Here is a 20,974-nt window from a genome sequence, read left to right on the forward strand (position 1 = left end):
GCAGAACTGCTGCCGAGCCATTTGGTCCCTAGTCTGTAGCGGTGCATGGGATTCTTCCGTCCTAAGTGCAGGACTCTGCACTTGTCCTTGTTGAACCTCATCAGATTTCTTTTGGCCCAATCCTCTAATTTGTCTAGGTCCCTCTGCATCCTATCCCTACCCTCCAGCTTATCTACCTCTCCTCCCAGTTTAGTGTCATCTGCAAACTTGCTGAGGGTGCAATCCACACCATCCTCCAGATCATTTATGAAGATATTGAACAAAACCGGCCCGAGGACCGACCCTTGGGGCACTCCACTTGATACTGGCTGCCAACTAGACATGGACCCATTGACCACTACCCCTTGAGCCTGACAATCTGGCCAACTTTCTTTCCACCTTATAGTCCATTCATCCAGCCCATACTTCTTTAACTTGCTGCCAAGAATACTGTGGGAGACCGTGTCAAAAGCTTTGCTAAAGTCAAGGAACAACAAGTCCACTGCTTTCCCCTCATCCACAGAGCCAGTTATCTCGTCATAGAAGGCAATTAGATTAGTTAGGCATGACTTGCCCTTGGTGAATCCATGCTGACTGTTCCTGATCACTTTCCTCTCCTCTAAGTGCTTCAGAATTGATTCCTTGAGGACCTGCTCCATGATTTTTCCAGGGACTGAGGTGACACTGACTGGCCTGTAGTTCCCAAGATCCTCCTTCTTCCCTTTTTTAAAGATGGGCACTACATTACTCTTTTTCCAGTCGTCCGGGACTTCCCCCGATCGCCATGAATTTTCAAAGATAATGGCCAATGGCTCTGCAATCACATCCGCCAACTCCTTTAGCACTCTCGGATGCAGCGCATCCGGCCCCATGAACTTGTGCTCATCCAGCTTTTCTAAATAGTCACGAACCACTGCTTTCTCACAGAGGGCTGTCCTGCACCCAAACTGCCTCCCAGACTCTGCCCCCCCTCCTGCCCCCCAATCCCCTGCCCCCCTGCTCTGCACCAAACTCCTTCCCAGGAAAAAGTCTTGTATACAGCGGCCCCACCAAATCTGATAGCCCTGGGCTCACAGGAGAGTTAATCCGGCCGTGCCTATGCCCTGATCCCTTACACCTCCCTATCCAGCAATCAAAGCTGTGCTCACTTCGGCTGGGTCAGGTTGCAGAGATTCTGGAGCAGCCCAGGCAGGAGATGGACCTTCCTGAATGTTTGGACTTGGCCAGCCTTGGACAACAAACTGTGAGTGGGGAGCAGGGGAAGAGGGAAAAGCCTAGAATGCACCTGCCCCCCACCACTGAGCTAGGCGCGCAGTGCTTAGCACAGTTGTTAAGACCGTATGGATCAGGGGCGTGTGTCTTACATCCTAGATACTGTTGATGTATTAATTGCTGGCATCCCCAGCTTTATTCTGTTGTCCCCGCTAATAATAAAGCTTTCTTGGTTGAACTCCCAAGAGGTGCCGACTTTCCCACTTGCCGAGGGGGTCTCGACCTCCACTCCGCCCTGGGCCCCGCCCCTGCTCCAACCCTTCCCCCAAGCCCCTACCCCTGCCCTGCCTCTTCTCATCCCCGTGTCTCCCCCTCCTCCAGTATATCCTGAACGCCACTGAACAACTGATTGCAGCAGCTGAGAGGTGCTGGGAGGGAGGGAGGGGGAGGCGCTGATCCATGGGGCTGCCAGTGGGTGCTAAACACCCATAATTTTTTCCATGGATGCTTCAGCCCCAGAGCACCCATGGAGTCAGAGCCTATGGAACCTGCCTGGACTCAATGCTTCAGTGGGGTGCCTTGACCATCACGGGTGCCCAGAGCAGTATACACAGGGCAGTATAGATACTTTCCATAGGTTTCTGGGTGTGGCTCAAGCCGATTTTAAGTTTGCAGAAGGAACCCCTCGGAAATTGAACCCCTTTTGGCTGCCAACACTGCTGGAAGGGTTACACCGATATCCTTATAAATATCGACTCCCTTTCCAACATACAAAAATCCAGTCCAAATACCCAACCAGCAAGGCTGACACTTCGGTCCATTTTATACCCTTTAATCCATGTTTCCTAACTGCAATAAAGCTCATTTGCACCAAGTGCCAAATCAAATTCCTTGGGCATTTATTACAGGTTAAAAGCATTTCTATGGGTGAGTAGGGAGTTGAATGATGATAAAGCCACAAGCAATGAGCACACATTGCAATTGAATCCATATTGCCCATTGCCTGCACAATACAGATGTGACCAGTTCCCCAGGAACCTGGAACTGGGGTACCGCTGAGCCCTCTGTCTTACCAACCTGGGCTCCCTCTCACACTGTGATGCTGGGACAAGCTGCAAACCCCTCCAGGTCCTTAACACAGCCATCCACAGGCAGGGACACACCAACCTGAGTTACTTGAATGCTTCTCCCAGCCACTCATGAACCATCAATAGGGAGGCTCCAGCCAATTCCCCCAGCTCTCCCGCTAGGACTCCAGGGCTGTACCATCCTGCTCTGGTCAGAAGCCTGACCAGTGTAAGTTTATTACCCAGTCTACCCCTCCCTCGATGTGGACAGGACATACAACAGCTCTAGTTCCTGAGCAGCTTCCCCAAGCACTTTAAGCAAGACACACTCAGCCCTGGTCTACACTACGAGTTTAGGTCGAATTTAGCAGCATTAGATAGATTTAACCCTGCACCCGTCCACATGATGAAGCCATTTTTCTCAACTTAATGGGCTCTTCAAATTGACATCGACATCGCTGGGTCGAATTTGGGGTCGTGTGGATGCAATTTGACGGTATTGGCTTCCGGGAGCTATCCCACAGTGCTCCATTGTGACCGCTCTGGACAGCACTCTCAACTCAGATGCACTGGCCAGGAAAAGCCCCGCGAATTTTTGAATTGAATTTCCTGTTTGGCAAGCTGATCAGCACAGGTGACCGTGCAGATCTCATCAGCAGAGGTGACCATTGAGTCCCAGAATCGTAAAAGAGCTCCAGCATGGACCGAACGGGAGGTACAGGATCTGATCGCTGTATGGGGAGACGAATCCGTGCTATCAGAACTCCGTTCCAAAAGACGAAATGCCAAAATATTTGAAAAAATCCCCCAGGGCATGAAGGACACAGGCTATAACAGGGACCCGCAGCAGTGCCGCGTGAAACTTAAGGAGCTCAGGCAAGCCTACCAAAAAACCCAAGAGGCAAACGCCCGCTTGGGGTCAGAGCCCCAGACATGCTGCTTCTAGTCAGCGGTACCGCACTGGAGATTAGGAAACCTGGCCTGTACCCCGGGCTCTGGGAGAGGTGGGTTGCTTCTTTGTAGTGATTAGAGATAACGCTAAAGGGTTGCACGTTTTGTAACTTCTGCAGGCCGAGCTCATTGCACCCCTCCATTCCCCCCACCTCCTCCCTGTGTGCCACCCTCCCGTCCCCCCCTCTATTTCTGGGGCTCCCTGCAGTGCCTTGCAATCTCCTCCCTGCACTGTGTGTCCCCCATACCCTCTTGCCAGGGTTCCCCATTCTCCACCCATGCCAGGGTCTATGTGTGCTCCCCCGTCCCATTACACTCGGGCCACCCATTCTCCATACCTGGATCTGTGTGTGTCTTCCCCAGCTCCAAAGTACCTTCCTTCCCCTCATAAGGCAAGGGAGGTGTAGACAGCTGGTGCTTTCTCCTCCTTGCCTTGAGCAGGCTTTGAGGTGGCAGGAGTTTAGGAAGGAGGCAAGGATGAATGCAGGGCCGTCCCTAGACATTGTGGTGCCCTACACAGCCCCTCTGCAGGGTTTGGGGGGAGCTGGCCCCAGGCATCCGTGGGGGAGCCTGCACCCAAGGTCTGTGAGGGGCAGGAGCAGGCTTGGGGCTTCGGGGGCAGGGGAGAAACCACCCCCCCAGCACGAGCCGGTGGAGCGGGTTGGGGCCGGGTCATTCCACTTCCCTCTGCCTGGTGAGTGGAGGGCCCAACGCTGCACTCACAGGGCAGCACGAAGTGGAGTGACCTGGCCCCAGCCCGCTCCACCCTGCTCCCCCCCTCGGGACTTGGGGGTAGGGGAGAACTGCCCCCCAGTACTCACCGGTAGTGTGGGTGGGAGCCAGAGGAGCAGACCTGGCTGGGGAAGGATCTCTCCACTTCCCGCCTGACCCCTGCTGCAGTCCCCCAGGACATAGTTCAGGGGAAGGGGTGGAGTGGGGGCAGGTCTTGTGTGGAGCAGGGGTGGGAAGAAGTGGTGTGGGGGTGGAGCAGGGGCTTTGGGGAAGGGGTGGAGTGGGGGAGGGACTGGGACAGAGCAGGGGTGGGAAGAGGCGGGGTGGGGGCGGAGCAGGGGCGGGGGCAGCTTTCCTGGCTGGCTCAGCTGGTCGGGGAATCGGGCTGGCCGCTGGAGCATCACGTAGCTGTGTAAGGCACCAGGAAATTTGGGGCAATTTAGTGCCCCAAATTTCCTGGTGCCCTACACAGCTGCATAGTTTGCATATGGGTAAGGATGGCCCTGGATGAATGAAGCCTTCTCCCTCCAGCTGCCCTTGCTGGCTGAATATCTCTCCCTTGGGTCCCAACAGGGACAGTTTGTCATTTAGGGTGTTGACACATTACTCTAGTGGAAGGATGAGCAGGGGATTGTTACGCTGCAAGGTGCTAATGGCTGTTGTTAAAATGAGAGTGACTCCATATGTCACCCATTTCCCCCCTCTTTCAATGTTCTGAATATCCCCCAAATCAATAGTTTTCTGGCCACTGATGCCTAGAATATGCCCTGAAATTCTGGAATTGATCAGATCAAGCATTCAAAATTTATCACATCCAATGCCAGACAGTGGTGTGGATCGGTGGCTAAGGCTTGGCACTGATATGCTAGAGGTTTAAGTTTTGCCCTGGTTATATCTCTAGTGATGTTGCGTATCCTCTCCGTTAACTCATTTAAAAAAAATGGGAGAAGGATGCATGTGTGTGTCAGCTCTTTCCTGACCGCTTTCAAGAATTGGAGTTCCACCTGTTGTCTCCTGTCTTGGGCCACGTCTACACTACAGAGTGGAGTCAACTTAAGTTCCATTGATGATCATAAACTACTGTAATTACATCACTTGTGCATGTCCACACAATGCTCCTTATGTTGGTGGAGCACGTCCACAATTGGTGCTTAAGCATCGACAAAGAGAGCAGTGCACTGGGGGTAGCTATCCCACAGTGCAAATTGGCACTTTCTGTTTCTCAGCATTTTGGCAATGGATTGCAGTGCATCACAGGGATGGGCTTGTTGGGATATACAGTCTCAGGAGCCAGGTTGGAGGATGAATTTGCATCTGACTCCTGTGGAAACAGAAAGCAAAAGTCTGAGCTGCCCTTTTCCCAGAAATGGCAGGATATCAGGAAGTGGGGCTGGCTCTCAGTGTGCTCTCAGCAAACAAAACTCTGACAGGGAAGGGAACGGCATGTGGCTCGGTTTAGCCTGGTGTCCATCTGACAGCAGCTCAAAAACTCATTTCTCTCCCCAATAGAAGTTGGTTCAATAGAATATATCACCTTACCCACCTTGTCTTGCTCATAAAGTCTGGCGTCACGATCTGACTTTTGTCACATTTTCCTAGGTGAAAAAATGTAAGAGAAAGTAGGGAAACCCCCCTTTATCTCTATGTTCTACCTCTGCCTGCCACGCCCATGTGTTGGATCGCTCAGAGAATTCAACAAAAGGAGTCTCCAGAAAAGCCTACCCATAAAATCAGTCAATGTTTATATTTGGTAATTTTGCTTGAATCTTTGATTGTGTTTGTATTATCTGCATTTGTTGTTTAGGTTCATAGTGGTCTATTTTCTGCAATGAGAGAAAAGGGAGCGGCCCATAGGGTGGGGCAAGCGGTGGAGCATTACCACCTTCCAGTAATACAGACCTGTTCCCAGGACACCGTGTGCTGATGTGTTAGCCGGGCACTGGGCAGGGCTGGAGGTCTGGAGGAAGGTTAGATCCCAAGCTGTGTCCCTGAAGGTGTAACAATAAAATAATCAGATCCCCTAATTCACCACTGGAACACAGGGATTACCAGACAGGGTCAAAGCCAAGGCTGCCCTACTCTGGTATCCTGTCTTTGACAGTGGCTAGCACTGGAGATCCAGAGGAAATGGTAAGAACCTCACAGTAGGGAGAACCTCCTGTTATGGACTTCCCTGGGACTGGGGTACCACTGAGTCCTCTGGTTTACCAATCTGGCCCCCCCTCTTAACTTGTGAGACTTTGATAAACTGCAGTCCTCTCCAGGTCCGGCACTTACACAGCCATACACGAACAGGGACACACCCAGCGGCAGTTACACAAATGCTTTTACTAGTCACTCATGAACCAATAGAGGCTCCAGCCAGTCCCCCAGCTCCCTAGCCTAGGACCTCAGAGCTGTACCATCCTGCCCTGGTCAGAAGCCTGAGCAGTGTACATTTATTACCCAGTTCTCCCCTCCCTCAATGTGGAGAGGCAATGCACCAGCCCCTGTTCCTGAGCAGATTTCCCTTTGCATTTCAAACAACACACTGTTTTAAGTGAAAAATATCAAACAGATTAATCACAAAAAGACAGATTTTAAGTCATTATAAGTTTTAAGCGTACAGATTAAAGTAGATTATTTAAGAAACAAAACCATACCAAAATCTAGATTCTATAAACTACACAGGATTTGAATTAAGCAGTGTCTCACCCTGATAGTATAAGCAGTATGCAGATCTTTCAGACAAAGGCTGGGATACCTTCTTTCCCTCCTTATGACCATCTTCCCCCATTCAGTCTTTGTTCCTGAGGTGTTTCCAGGTGTTGAGTTGTGGGGGGAGTGAGGCTAAGTGATGATGTCACTTCCTCCCTTTATAGCTTCTGCCATGTGCAGAGCACTTCATTGTTCGAAACAAAAGTCCCCAGCACAGTTTAGTTAGCATAAAAGTACAGGTACAAGATGGAGGCCAGGAGCACATGATCTAGTCACATGCCCTTGCATGCTTCCATGAGTCATAGTTGGGATCATTACTCTATTCTGGCTAGAACATTCACAGGGAAGTCCACCAGCAGGATACAGGAGTGTAAATACGTTACTGATTCGGGGAAGTGGTACTGCAGCCTGAACCATTCCAACTACCTGCCAGGAAATCTCCCCTTTATAAACAGTACTTGTTTATGACAAAGGGACAATGGAAATTCCTTTCTCCTGACTGATTGACCTGTGGACATCCCCTCCCTCCCGGTTATTTCCCTTCTCCATGTAATTTCTCCTTTTGCCAGGGGTGATCGAAGGTCCCTAAAAGGGGGGGGGCACTAGCACCCAAACTGTGCTCCCTCCCATGCAGCCCCTACTCCCAGACCCCTGGGCCTTGCACTGCCCCTTCCCCCCAAGATCCCACCCTCGTCCTTTCTCCCTGAGCCCCTGCCCTCACTCTGCCTCTTCCCCTGAGGCCCCACCCTGCACTGCCTCTTCCCCCCAACACCACGGCCCCGCTCGCTCCTCTCTGCCTCCTCCCACCATCACTCACCCTTACAGCCGTTAAAGTGGGAGGGCATAATCCTCCCATTTTTAAAAGTGTGGGGGACATGGCCCCCTGGTACCCCCTGTTCTGGCTCCCCTGCCTCTCGCTTTTGTGCTTCCGCTGTCCGTTTGCCTCTGTCTGCTGAGGATTGAGCTTCACTGGCCAAGACAATTCTACGTTTTGCACGTGGGCTGTGAGCCTCTGACCAACAAGGCAGCTAAAAGCAAGGCCTTAAACAGCCAGATGCCAGCCTGAGTTTGCCAGGTGCGGGCATGGCCGGTCAGACCATGGGCTGGGCCTATGTTTCTCCAGCTATGAGGCTGCAAGTGAGAGTCACCGCCAGGGACAGAAGCTGCTTTTCCTGCTCTTTCCTCTCCCCTTTTCTGTGTGTTTGTCTGGATTTGCCTTAAACGAAGCAGGGTCAGCCTGTGACAGCATCAACAGCAGCAGCCGCTCCAGCTCGTCTAAACTAACTTTCCCTCTTTCCCCCAAAAGGACAATTCATACCATCTCTGACGCCATCCTACAGACTGGCAAGCAGGGATTTCTCCATAAAAGGCTCTCTAGAGCCACAGGGAACAAAAGAACATAAGAATGGCCAGATTGGGTCAGACCAAAGGTCCATCTAGTCCAGTATCCTGTCTCCCAGGTGCCCCAGAGGGAATGAACAGAACAGGGAATCATCAAGTGATCCATCCCGTCACCCATTCCCAGCTTCTGGCAAACATAGGCTAAGGTCACCATCCCTGCCCATCCCGGTTAATAGCCATTGATGGAATAAGGGAGATCATTAAAATGAAAGCCCCATTCACGCTGTTGCCCCTTTAGGACAAGTGGTTCACCAGTACTTGTGGGGCTGTTTGCACTGGGAGGAGAAATCAAAGATACAAGACAGGTCTGGTCTTGGTGTGATCTTGTCTATTTACACAGAGCGCGCACACTGTCCTGATTTGCTGAACACACCAGAAGCAAACAGCTGCAGGCCAAGTCGACAGAAGAACTAACGAGCCTCAGGCTGGTGGAGGTTCTCCCCTCATGCACACAGTGTCACAGGAAGGGAGGAAAATTCCCCTGCCTTCTTCCAAGACCTTTATCGTGACCCAGTCCTCCCGCCCTCACACACACACACACACACACTCCCTGTGTCTCTCTCCTGGAAGTTCTAGGAAGAGACTCCTGCTCTGGATCAGAGATGGTGTAGAGGCAGCAGGCTTGAGGGGCCTGGGGTTATTGCTCCCTTCCCTGTGGCCTCGCTGAGATCTGCAAGGTGGGAGAAGCCCCAGCAGGCTGATTGGGAGCTATTAACCATTCCAAACACTTCATGGGAATCTTCTTCTTTCTCTAAGGGAATTCTTTGGCTTCCTATAGAGAAAATACAACCCCTTTTGTGTGATTTCACATGTCACACGTTGTTTGGGCCCTTCTGTCCACAGAAAAGCAGAGGGTGTCTCTCCTGGCCTTACTATAGGGGCAGAGTTAAGGTAATGTGCTTGTGGTTAGACGAAAGTGTCACCTTAACTCTGCCTCTCCCTGTTCCTGCCCAAAGTCCCACTGCACCTTCACATGTGAGCTGACGTCTATCTACTGTCTAAACTAACCGTACATGGAATATCTCATTGCTTCTTCCCAGGCAGCCTGAGCAGTGCACTGGAGCTGCAACAGCTGGGTTAGATGCTAAAGAGCTTCCCAAGATACCTGAAGAAGATATGGAAGAACTGAAGGCTGCTCTTGGGAAAGAAAACCTCATTGAAGCAGTTGCTAAACCGAAAGAGGCTCTGGAGGGTGCTGGTAAATTCACTCTCAATATCGCTGTTACGGGGGAGGCAGGCTCTGGAAAATCATCCTTTGTCAACGCCATCCGGGGCCTGGGGGATGAAGATGATGGTGCTGCCGAGACAGGGCTGCAAGAAACGACAGAGAAGCACACTGCTTACCCACATCCTACATACCCAAATGTAAGAGTCTGGGATCTGCCAGGGACCCGAATGAAAAAGTTTGAATTAGACACATACTTCAAGCGGGTGGAGTTCAGTCGCTTCAACTTTTTCATCACCATCTCCAGCCCCCGCGTCGCATGCCATGACATTAGCCTCGCTCAGGAGATCCAGAGACAGGGGAAGAAGATCCCAGTCCCATGCTTCTAAAGAAACCTTGAAGAAGAAAAAAGAACAACTGCAAACGGAGAGATGGCTGAAAAGTCTGGTGTCGTGGAGTCACTGCTGTTCCTCTCCCGGGTCTCTCCACTGTTTGTGATGTCGCCATGCTGGTGACGTCCCTGAAAAGGTTCTGCAGTGATTTCAGCCTTGATGAAAAGTCTCTCACTACTCTTGCTAGACAGGCTAACAAGCCCATTGCAGACCTGAAGGCCATTAGACAGTCCCCACTGAGTGAGGCAATAACACAAGATCTTGTAATGAAGCTACTGACCAAGTGCGCAGCTGGGGCAGTGAAATATTCTACATATTTGTTTAATTTTGTATCTGTGGTAGGTTCCGTGGTACCTGCAGCAGTTTCGCTCCCTACCATAAAGATCATGCTGCAGAATTTCCTGGATGATGATGCTGCTGACACTCTATGAGTTCTGGAGGTGGCTATGGAGAGAGACGTTTCAAACTGAGAGAAACAGCACGAAAACACCCGCAGCCCCTGAAAGGAAGAAACGTCAGGACATGGCTGCAAGGATCAAAGGAAAGACCCTGTCCCCGCTGGAGCTTGGAGCTCAAAGCTGTGGGAAGTCTCATGAAAAATGCTGCCTTTCTGCATCAGGTGGGAAACTTCACCATAACTGAGCTCTGAGACCCATTTCCACTGAGGTCTCCCACCCACTATAAAAATGATGACACACATTCTCTGGGCCGTTCCTTCCCCAGAGGGGTGTTTCTCCTAGCATTACTATGGGGACAGAGTTAAGGTTATGTGCTTGTGCTGGGTGGAATGTTTGGCCATATCTATTCCAGTCAATAGCCAACGTGCCAGGCTCTGCCTTCCCCCAATGACCCATTGATTTGTTGCTTTTCTTTTCATAATGATTCACGGTCCGGTTCTGCTCCTCTTTCACCCCCCCAGAATGGGCCCCTCTTGTCTTGTAGAAATGATTTAATATTTCAATTATAATAAACTTGCATTTAATCTGGACTAAGAGCCCGTCTCTGAATTTCACCACTGCTAAAGGCCTATAGTTTATGGGCATTGCTCTGACTAGACAGGAGCTCTTCCCTCCAAGTGTCACTAATTGGGGGTTTAACGAGGGCAGAGGAATGCATCTGTAGGGTGTTTGTGAGGAGAAGAAGCGAAACCCTGAAGCAGCAGCGTCGCCAGCAACAAGGGTCTGGTCTTTACCTTGGGGGGTTCTCTGCAGTTCCTTAACTGTGACTCGAGCCCCCACCCAGTAATCTGGGAACCTGTATCCCCTCTGGGCATCTTTGCTGGGCAAATCTGCACCCACCCACCAGCACAGTCAACAGAGGATTAAACAGAAGAACTTTGCTGACAGAGGAAAGAGGAAGGACGGGGTGAGCTGGGACAAATGTTTACAGTTCAACACCTTCCCCCATCTACTGTCTCAGGGCGCATCTGTCACAGCCCCGACCAATTGGCCCCTGAGCGGCTGATCCAGTTTGTTCTGCCTGCCAGCCCCTGGCTCACAGTCTGTGGCTGCAGGAGGGCAGGAGAATCAGGGTCCCTGGGGCTCTACCCCCATCCTGCTCTGATGATGTCAGAAGTGGGTGTAAACCTGTGCGTGAACACATCCATTGGACCTTAAACCTGACGCTGCCACCGCTCCACCGTTCTGGGGCTCGCCTCTTACGATGATTTCAGCAGCTAGGACAGGGAGGCTGCACCAGAGTCTTCAGGTGAACGTAGACCCTGAACCCAGTCACTGTTCAGGCTTTGCCCAGCTGGTTCCCAGGAGGGAATTCTCCAGAGTATCAGCCCAACTACAAAACATAGCCACATTTAACCCCCATGTCCCCAAACCATCCACACTTGATATGTAAATGAGCTATGGCCTCACTCAGTCCCTTTGCCCTCCAGCAGAAGCCAGCAGAGAGCTCCCTCTGGTACCTGCCTCTCTCATGGACTTCAGGCCCCAGGACTCCCACTCCTCCCTCCTGGGTCTGCCCCTAACTGGGTTCCCCCTCCCTTGTATCGTCTTTTCCTGGCCCTGGCCCAGCTGGGGTCACTAATGATCATTAAGTTGCCCTATCACCACCAGCGGGACTAGCTGCCAGCTCACAGGCCAGGCTGAGCTTGGCTTGCCTTAAAGGGCCGGCCAGCCTGTGACACCTCCCAGAACAAACCACCCCACTGCACACACAGCGCAAAAAGAGGATGAGAGGCACCGAATCACACATGACAGATGTCAGTCACCTCGGTTCACACCCGACTGGAAAGTGCTCGGATCCCTGGTGGATGAGGTCAGGATCGGACCTTGGAGAGAATCCAGGCTGGTCTGGGAATCACAGAAAGCTGCCTGAGTCTCAGGGGAAGAATCTCCCGGTAACATACTCAGGTTTGTTCTTAAATCATAAGACAAAATTAAGGTTCCCTCCCCTTACACATGATTTGTCACTGTTTTGTGAACTGTTTGTCTTGCTCCCACAGCCCCATAATTCCTGCCTAATAATGAACTCTTCTCTCCTGAGCCTTTCACCACAGAGCTTTCTACGTACAAATTAACCCTGTCAGCCCTCTTGGGCACAGCGCTGATCCCAGTGGAGCTGGCGCGATTTGTGTTACAGACCTCAAAGGAGCAGGATTCCCCCTTTCACAGGGGGAAAGTGCAGCACAGAGAAAATAAGTGACTTGCTCAAGATTGCACAACAGCTACAGACATCGAGCTCGCAATAGAAACCAGGAGTCCTGGCTCCCAGTGCAACTGCTCTAACTTCAGATTTTATTACTTAATGAAGCAGCAGAAACATGCAATGCACAGTCCCTGCTGTTCCACCTAGGAAATACACTCTGTGCATTACCCTGCTTAGCCACCGGGTGTCACTGCTCTGCTAATGAAGGAAACGTGACCCAGACTGGCCACACAGCAGGGACGATTCGGCCACTGGGGCGGCCACACCACGCTCACGAGATGCGCGATTCTCACCGGATTCTCCAAACCACCCGGCATCCAGCAGCTCCCCTCGTTCCCCGGGGGGACGGAGAAATCCTCTTTGTTCCTGATGGGGGCTGCTGCGCCCTGCACGCGTCTGGAAATCCGACCTTAGAACTGACCCGGCTCCGCTTCTCCCCATCCCGCAGCGTGTCAGCCTCAGAGCAGCAGTGACACCTGCTGGCCAGTCCGGGGAATGCACCGAGTGTGTCCTCCCCCACCACCCCTCCCTACCATAGGAGCAGCAGTGACACCTGCTGGCCATTTCTGGTAATGCACCCAGTGTGTCCTCCTCCACCACCCCTCCCTCCCATGGGAGCAGCAGTGACACCTGCTGGCCAGTCCTGGTAATGCACCCAGTGTGTCCTCCTCCACCACCCCTCCCTCCCACGGGAGCAGCAGTGACACCTGCTGGCCAGTCCGGGTAATGCACCGAGTGTGTCCTCCCCCCACCCCTCCCTACCATTGGAGCAGCAGTGACACCTGCTGGCCAGTGCGGGTAATGCACCCACTGTGTCCTCCTCCACTACCCCTCCCTACCATAGGAGCAGCAGTGACAGCTGCTGGCCAGTCCTGGTAATGCACCCAGAGTATCCTCCTCCACCACCCCTCCCTTCCATTGGAGCAGCAGTGACACCTGCTGGCCAATCCGGGTAATGCACCCAGAGTGTCCTCCTCCACCACCCCTCCCTTCCATGGGAGGAGCAATGACACCTGCCGGCCAGTCCGGGTAATGCACCGAGTGTGTCCTCCCCCCCTCCCTACCATGGGAGCAGCAGTGACACCTGCTGGCCAGTCCGGGGAATGCACCCAGTGTGTCCTCCCCCACCACCCCTCCCTACCATTGGAGCAGCAGTGACACCTGCTGTCTAGTCCTGGTAATGCACCCAGTGTCCTCCTCCACCCCCCCTCCCTACCATGGGAGCAGCAGTGACACCTGCTGGCCAGTCCGGGTAATGCACCGAGTGTGTCCTCCCCCACCACCCCTCCCTACCATAGGAGCAGCAGTGACACCTGCTGGCCAGTCCTGGTAATGCACCCAGAGTATCCTCCTCCACCACCCCTCCCTACCATGGGAGCAGCAGTGACACCTCGTGGCTAGTTGGGGGGATGCACAGAGGGTGTCCTCCCCCCCTCCCTACCATGGGAGCAGCAGTGACACCTGCTGGCCAGTCCGGGGAATGCACCCAGTGTGTCCTCCCCCACCACCCCTCCCTACCATTGGAGCAGCAGTGACACCTGTTGTCCAGTCCTGGTAATGCACCCAGTGTCCTCCTCCACCCCCCCTCCCTACCATGGGAGGAGCAGTGACATCTGCTGGCCAGTCCGGGTAATGCACCGAGTGTGTCCTCCCCCACCACCCCTCCCTACCATGGGAGCAGCAGTGTCACCTGCTGGCTAGTTGGGGGGATGCACAGAGTGTGTCCTCTCCCCCACCCCTCCCTACCTTGGGAGCAGCAGTGACACCTTGTGGCTAGTTGGGGGGATGCACAGAGCGTATTTCCCATGAGCAGCAGTGACTGGTGGGAATATGTCCCTGCTCTTCCTTCAGGTTTCTTGCTGTCCAGATACCCCCAGCCATCTGTCCCCTAAAGCCAGCAGGAACAGGGCTCTTGCCCTACAGCCCTCACAAGATCCCCAAGGAGAGGAGGTGTGAATGAGGACAAGGGGCTGCAGGGATTTGTCCCTTAGGGGGTCTTGGCCCATCTGGGAGCCGTTCCTGGGGAAGCCTCATGGTGCAGAGCCCAACTTCTCTGGGCTGAGCTGACTCTGTGTTTGCAGAGGAAAGGGCGAGTGAGACTTGATTGGCTGTGGAAGCTCAGGTTCCCATGGGAGAGTGACCTGCTTTGCCGGAGACAAATTTTTTATTACAGGAGGTGGAGAAAGTGACTAGGGGAGAGGCTGTTCGGGGTTTGATTCTGACAAACGGAGGAACTGGTTGAGAATCTGAAGGTGGAAGGCAGCTTGGGTGAAGGTGACCATGAAATGAAAATTTGTTAGTCTCTAAGGTGCCACAAGTACTCCTTTTCTTTTCATGAAATGATAAGAGTTCATGATTCTGTAACCAGGTGGAGTCGGCAACAACAAGGGCTGGGCTCAAAAACCAGGAGTCCCTCTTAACAACACAGCACAGAACCAGCTCAAGCCCCCACCCGGTGATCTGGGAAAATTAAACGCCACCCTTGAGCGCATGTAAAAGACAGTACTTCCCCACTCACGAGCACTGAGCCTGTGTACAGCAGAAAAGAAAAGGAGGACTTGTGGCACCTTAGAGACTAACAAATTTATTTGAGCATAAGTTTTCGTGAGCTACAGCTCACTTCATTGGATGCATTCGGTGGAAAATACAGCAAAGAAACCTTTTAATAAAAAAGGGGGTGGAACCTGGCATTAATTTGGGAAAACACCATAACCATGATTCAAACACATCTGACCATGAGCAAAATTCCTGCCCCGGAGTCCAACATTGTGTGTTGTCCACACTAAGCACACTAAGTCGGCGGTGTGCGTCCACAGTACCGAGGCTAGCATCGACTTTCGGAGCGTTGCACTGTGGGTAGTTATGCCACAGTTCCCGCACTCTCTGCCACCCAGTGGAATTCTGGGTTAAACTCCCAATACCTGATGGGGCAAAAAACATTGTCGCGGGTGGTTTCGGGTACATGTCGTCAGTCGCCCCTCCCTCCATGAAAGCAACGGCAGACAATCATTTCGCACCTTTTTTTCCATGTAGGCGCCATACTGCTTTCATCAGACAGTGCAGTAGGACTGCTAACAGTCGTCATCATCCACCGCTTCCGCTGCCACTCTGCTCTCCCGCTCTCCTGATGCTACGAATCCACCTCGCAGGTCCTCTATATGACCATTGTCATCCACCGCTTCCACTGACACTCTGCTCTCCTGGTGGTCTCGCCGGGCCACTTCCAGGGAAACTCCGCTCGGCTGCTCCTGTCTCGCCATACCACGGCAAGCGTGCAACCCTCCCAGCTGTTGTGTCCTGGCAGCAGACGGTGCAGTACGTCTGCAAAACTGGTCATCCAACCACCGCTTCCCCTGAAACTCTGCTCTCCTGCAGATGCCATACCACAACAAGCATGGAGCCCGCTCAGATCACCGCAGCAGTTATGAACATTGTAAATACCGCACACATTATCATGCAGTATGTGCAGAACCAGAACCTGCAAAAGCAGGCGAGGAGGTGATGGCAGCGTGGTGATGAGAGTGATGAGGACACGGACACAGACTTCTCTCAAAGCACGGGCCCCAGCAATTTGGCCATCCTGGTGGCAATGGGGCAGGCTCATGCCATGGAATGCCAATTCTGGGCTCGGGAAATAAGCACAGACTGGTGGGACCGCATAGTGTTGCAGGTCTGGGATGATGCCCGGTGACTGTGAAACTTTCACATGCGTAAGGGCACTTTCATGGAACTTTGTGACTTGCTTTCCCCTGCCCTGAAGTGCAAGAATACCAAGATGAGAGCAGCCCTCACAGTTCACAAGCGAGTGGCGATAGCCCTCTGGAGGTTTGCAATGCCAGACAGCTACCGGTCAGTCGGGAATCAATTTGGAGTGGGCAAATCTACTGTGGGGGCCACTGTAATCCAAGTAGCCAATGCAATCACTGAGCTGCTGCTATCAAGGGTAGTGACTCTGGGAAATGTGCAGGCCATAGTGGATGGCTTTGCTGCAATGGGATTCCCTAACTGTGGTGGGGCGATAGACGGAACCCATATCCCTATCTTGGCACCAGATCACCAAGGCAGCCAGTATATAAACCGAAAGGGGTACTTTTCAATGGTGCTGCAAGCACTGGTGGATCACAAGGGACATTTCACCAATATCAACATGGAATGGCCGGGAAAGGTACATGATGCTCGCATCTTCAGGAACTCTGGTCTGTATGAACAGCTGCAGCAAGGGACTTACTTTCCAGACCAGAAAATAACTGTTGGGGATGTTGAAATGCCTATAGTTATCCTTGGGGATCCAGCCTACCCATTAATGCCATGGCTCATGAAGGCATACACAAGCACCCTGGAGAGTAGTCAGGAGCTGTTCAACTATAGGCTGAGCAAGTGCAGAATGATGGTAGAATGTGCATTTGGAAGTTTAAAAGTGTGCTGGCACAGTTTACTGGCTCGGTTAGACCTCAGCGAAACCAATATTCCCATTGTTATTACTGCTTGCTGTGTGCTCCACAATATCTGTGAGAGTAAGGGGGAGACGTTTATGGCGGGGTGGGAAGTTAAGGCAAATCGCCTGGCTGCTGATTACACGCAGCCAGGCACCAGGGCAGTTAGAAGAGCACAGCAGGGCACGCTGCACATCAGAGAAGCTTTGAAAACCAGTTTCATGACTGACCAGGCTACGGTGTGACAGTTCTGTTTGTTTCTCCTTGATGAAAACCCCCGCCCCTTGGTTCACTCTACTTCCCTGTAAGACAACCGCCCTCCCCTCCCACCTTTGATCACTGCTTGCAGAGGCAATAAAGTCATTGTTGGTTACTCAGGGGCTGCCGTGGCAGTCTGTGCCTTTCCTGCACCTCAACCATATGCTGGAGCATATCAGTTTGATCCTCCAGTAGCCTCAGCATTGGATCCTGCCTCCTTTCATCATGCTGCCGCCACCTTTCCTCTTGATCCCGCCACTTCTCCTGTTGCTCTCGCCACTTGTCCTCTCGTGCGTCCCTCCTGTCCTCGCGTTCATTTTGTGCTTTCCTGGGCTCTGCCATTGTCTGCCTCCATGCATTCTGCTGGGCTCTTTCAGTATGGGAGGACTGGATGAGCTCAAAGAACATTTCATCGCGAGTGTGGTTTTTTCGCCTTCTTATCTGCGCTAGCCTCTGGGATGGAGATGCTAGTCGTAGCATTGAAACATTTGCAGCTGCGGGAGGAACCAGCTTACAGGGCCTGGCATTGGGGGTGCTGGGCCTGCACTGGAGACACCATCCCACGTGTCGCTATTAATCCTGTGACCAGCTGTGACAGCTGCAGTGTGGGGATCCCAGGTGCTGGGAGTAGGATATCAGCCCCGAATGTTCAGAAATTGCAAGTCAGACCCAAAAAATCATGAGATTTTTTTCCCAAAACCCACAAGTTTGGGCCAAAAATCATGAGATATTTTTGAAAAGTTGACATTGTGGGTTTTGGTGTTCTGGTTTCTGAACTCCCCCTGCCCCGGAGTGTGTGTGTCAGAGACAATGTGCCCAGCTCTCCCTGATGTACAGAGTAGGTAACTCTGGCTCTCATGGCTGCTGGGTAGAAAGGAGCTTCTAGCTTCTCCCCAGACCCCGACATGATAATTAATTAATTTTCTGTTCCTTGCCCAGCCCCACAGCTGTCCCTCCCCCAGACCAGCCATTAATTGCACACCCTCAGCCCCACATCGGCTCTGCCAGCCAAGTCCCACTGCTGCTCCTCCTGCAGCACTCGGGGGGGTCTTGTCCCCTCTCCCCCTCCCCTACCCAAACACTCCTCTGTCTCCTGAGGGGAGGGGGAAAGAGCTGCCTGTCTCCTGCAGCAGCTCTGATTGGCTGCCCTTCCTCAGGAGGTGGGGCAGGGGGTATTTCTGATGGAGCAACAGTGACACCTGCTGGCCAGTCTGGGTAACGTTTCCTTCATTAGCAGAGCAGTGACACCCGGTGGCTAATTAGGGTAATGCACAGAGTGTATTTCCTAGGTGGAACAGCAGGGACTGTGCATTGCATGTTACTGCTGCTTCATTAAGTAATAAAATCTGAAGTTAGAGCAGTTGCACTGGGAGCCAGGACTCCTGGTTACTATTGTGAGCTCGATGTCTGTAGCTGTTGTGTAATCTTGAGCAAGTCACTTTTTTTTCTCTGTGCTGCACTTTCCCCCTGTGAAAGGGGGAATCCTGCTCCTTTGAGGTCTGTAGCACAAATCCCGCCAGCTCCACTGGGATCAGTGCAGTGCCCAAGAGGGCTGACAGGGTTAATTTGTACGTAGAAAGCTCTGTGGTGAAAGGCTCAGGAGAGAAGAGTTCATTATTAGGCAGGAATTATGGGGCTGTGGGAGCAAGACAAACAGTTCACAAAACAGTGAGAAACTGTGTGTGAGGGGAGGGGACCTTAATTTTGTCTTATGAGTTAAGAACAAACCTGAGTACGCAACTGGGAGATTCTTCCTCTGAAACTTAGGCAGGTTTCTATGATTCCCAGACCAGCCTGGATTCTCTCCAAGGTCCGATCCTGACCTCATCCGCCAGGGATCCGAGCACTTTCCGGTCGGGCGTTAACCGAGGTGACTGACGTCTGTCACATGTGATTCGGTGCCTCTCATCCTCTTTTTGCGCTGTGTGTGCAGTGGGGTGGTTTGTTCTGGGAGGTGTCACAGGCTGGCCGGCCCTTTAAGGCAAGCCAAGCTCAGCCTGGCCTGTGAGCTGGCAGCTAGTCCCGCTGGTGGTGATAGGGCAATTTAATGATCATTAGTGACCCCAGCTGGGCCAGGGCCAGGAAAAGACGATACAAGGGAGGGGGAACCCAGTTAGGGGCAGACCCAGGAGGGAGGAGTGGGAGTCCTGGGGCCTGAAGTCCATGAGAGAGGCAGGTACCAGAGGGAGCTCTCTGCTGGCTTCTGCTGGAGGGCAAAGGGACTGAGTGAGGCCATAGCTCATTTACATATCAAATGTGGATGGTTTGGGGACATGGGGGTTAAATGTGGCTACGTTTTGTAGTTGGGCTGATACTCTGGAGAGTTCCCTCCTGGGAACCAGCTGGGCAAAGCCTGAACAGTGACTGGGTTCAGGGTCTACGTTCACCTGAAGACTCTGGTGCAGCCTCCCTGTCCTAGCTGCTGAAATCATCGTAAGAGGCGAGCCGCAGAACGGTGGAGCGGTGGCAGCGTCAGGTTTAAGGTCCAATGGACGTGTTCACGCACAGGTTTACACCCACTTCTGACATCATCAGAGCAGGATGGGGGTAGAGCCCCAGGGACCCTGATTCTCCTGCCCTCCTGCAGCCACAGACTGTGAGCCAGGGGCTGGCAGGCAGAACAAACTGGATCAGCCGCTCAGGGGCCAATTGGTCGGCGCTGTGACAGATGCGCCCTGAGACAGTAGATGGGGGAAGGTGTTGAACTGTAAACGTTTGTCCCAGCTCACCCCGTCCTTCCTCTTTCCTCTGTCAGCAAAGTTCTTCTGTTTAACCCTCTGTTTTTCCGTCCCCTCTGGGGAACAAGGTGCTTGTGAGTGGGTGCAGATTTGCCCAGCAAAGATGCCCAGAGGGGATACAGGTTCCTAGGTTACTGGGTGGGGGCTCGAGTCACAATGAGGAAACTGTAGAGAATCCCCTAAGGTAAAAACCTGACCCTTGTTGCTGGCAACGCTGCTACTTCAGGGTTTTGCTTCTTCTCTTCACAAATACTCTATGGATGCATTCCTCCCCCCTTGTTAAAGCCCCCAATTAGTGACACTCGGAGGGAAGAGCTCCTGTCTAGTCAGAGCAATGCCCTTAAACCATGGGCCTTTAGCAATGGCAAAATTCAGAGACACAGGCTCTTAGTCCAGATTAAATGTAAATTTATTATCATTGAAATATTAAATCATTTCTACAAGACAAGAGCGGCCCGTTCTGGGTATGTGAAAGGATAACAGAACCAGACCGCTAATCATTATGAAAACAAAAGCAACAAATGAATGGGTCATTGAGGGAAAGTAGAGGCTGACGCACTGGCTATACAAATGGCCAAACCAGCTGCAATGTATCGGAGATTCCAATTGCTCAAATGAATTGTTCAATCATTGGCTCTTAAAATAAACTACATAATAGGCTCACACTGAAAATACCAAATCAAGGAGCAACAGATGTACATAAACGCATCATCAAACACTAAAGCCTCTCTCCACACAAACTCCCCAGCCATGAATGGGAGCACAGCCCAGAGTATAAGTGACAGCTGCCACTTAGCTAGGTAATTGTTGCGCTAGGTGCTGTACAGACACAGAACAAAAGGATGGGCCCTGCCCCCGGGACATGACAATCTAAGTCTAGACCCAGCAGGCGGGTGCTCCAGGCAGACAGGGGAGCACAATGGAGCAGGGAGAAGGTTGGGATAACGCAATGGGCAGTGCTCCCAGAGCTCCAACCGCGAGCCATTGTCGAGTGATCTGGAGGCTCCACGGCAAGGGTGCGGCTGAAGGAGGTGTTTGCAGGAGGTCAGTCAGGAGGCTCTTGGGAGGTTACAGGCAGCTCCTCCCCATACAGGGGCAGCATGGGAGAAAGTACGAAAGCATCTGTGCTCAAAAGCTTGTTGCATTTGCCTTGGGTCCTGCAGTGACGAGGGAGGAATTGGCACTGGGGGGTCGTCACCCAAGTCATGTCAGGATTTAGGGTTTTTACGATTGTCTCTGAGTGAATTTACCCACACGCCCAATGTGCCGCCTGCCAAGCCTGCAATTT

At 52.4% G+C, this 20,974-nt stretch overlaps 1 protein-coding gene and 1 long non-coding RNA gene across 2 annotated transcripts; one reads left to right on the plus strand and one right to left on the minus strand.

The window, feature by feature from the left end:
• Window positions 1-4,437: 4,437 nt before the first annotated feature.
• LOC119848114 lies at window positions 4,438-7,305 on the minus strand. Its single transcript, XR_006276871.1, has 3 exons — window positions 6,636-7,305; window positions 5,841-5,929; window positions 4,438-5,262 (listed from the first exon to the last, which is right to left on the minus strand). It is a non-coding gene; the product is annotated as an uncharacterized LOC119848114 (long non-coding RNA).
• A 1,736-nt stretch (window positions 7,306-9,041) lies between these two features.
• On the plus strand, window positions 9,042-10,584 carry LOC119847603 (interferon-inducible GTPase 5-like). Its single transcript, XM_043502301.1, has 2 exons — window positions 9,042-9,585; window positions 9,648-10,584. The coding sequence occupies exons 1-2, from the start codon at window positions 9,156-9,158 to the stop codon at window positions 10,025-10,027; spliced, it is 810 nt and encodes a 269-aa protein (XP_043358236.1). The 5' UTR covers window positions 9,042-9,155; the 3' UTR covers window positions 10,028-10,584.
• The last annotated feature ends 10,390 nt before the right edge of the window (window positions 10,585-20,974 follow it).

This window comes from Dermochelys coriacea, chromosome 24 (genome assembly GCF_009764565.3).
Source record: "Dermochelys coriacea isolate rDerCor1 chromosome 24, rDerCor1.pri.v4, whole genome shotgun sequence".
NCBI lineage: Eukaryota > Metazoa > Chordata > Testudines > Dermochelyidae > Dermochelys > Dermochelys coriacea.

What these genes read in the sequence shown, in the direction of transcription:
- LOC119847603 (XM_043502301.1), top strand. Translation starts at nt 9,156, where the DNA reads ATGGAAGAACTGAAGGCTGCTCTTGGGAAAGAAAACCTCATTGAAGCA. An exon ending in GAAGAAGATCCCAGTCCCAT is followed by an intron (nt 9,586 to 9,647) that starts GCTTCTAAAGAA and finishes ATGGCTGAAAAG; the next exon opens with TCTGGTGTCGTGGAGTCACT.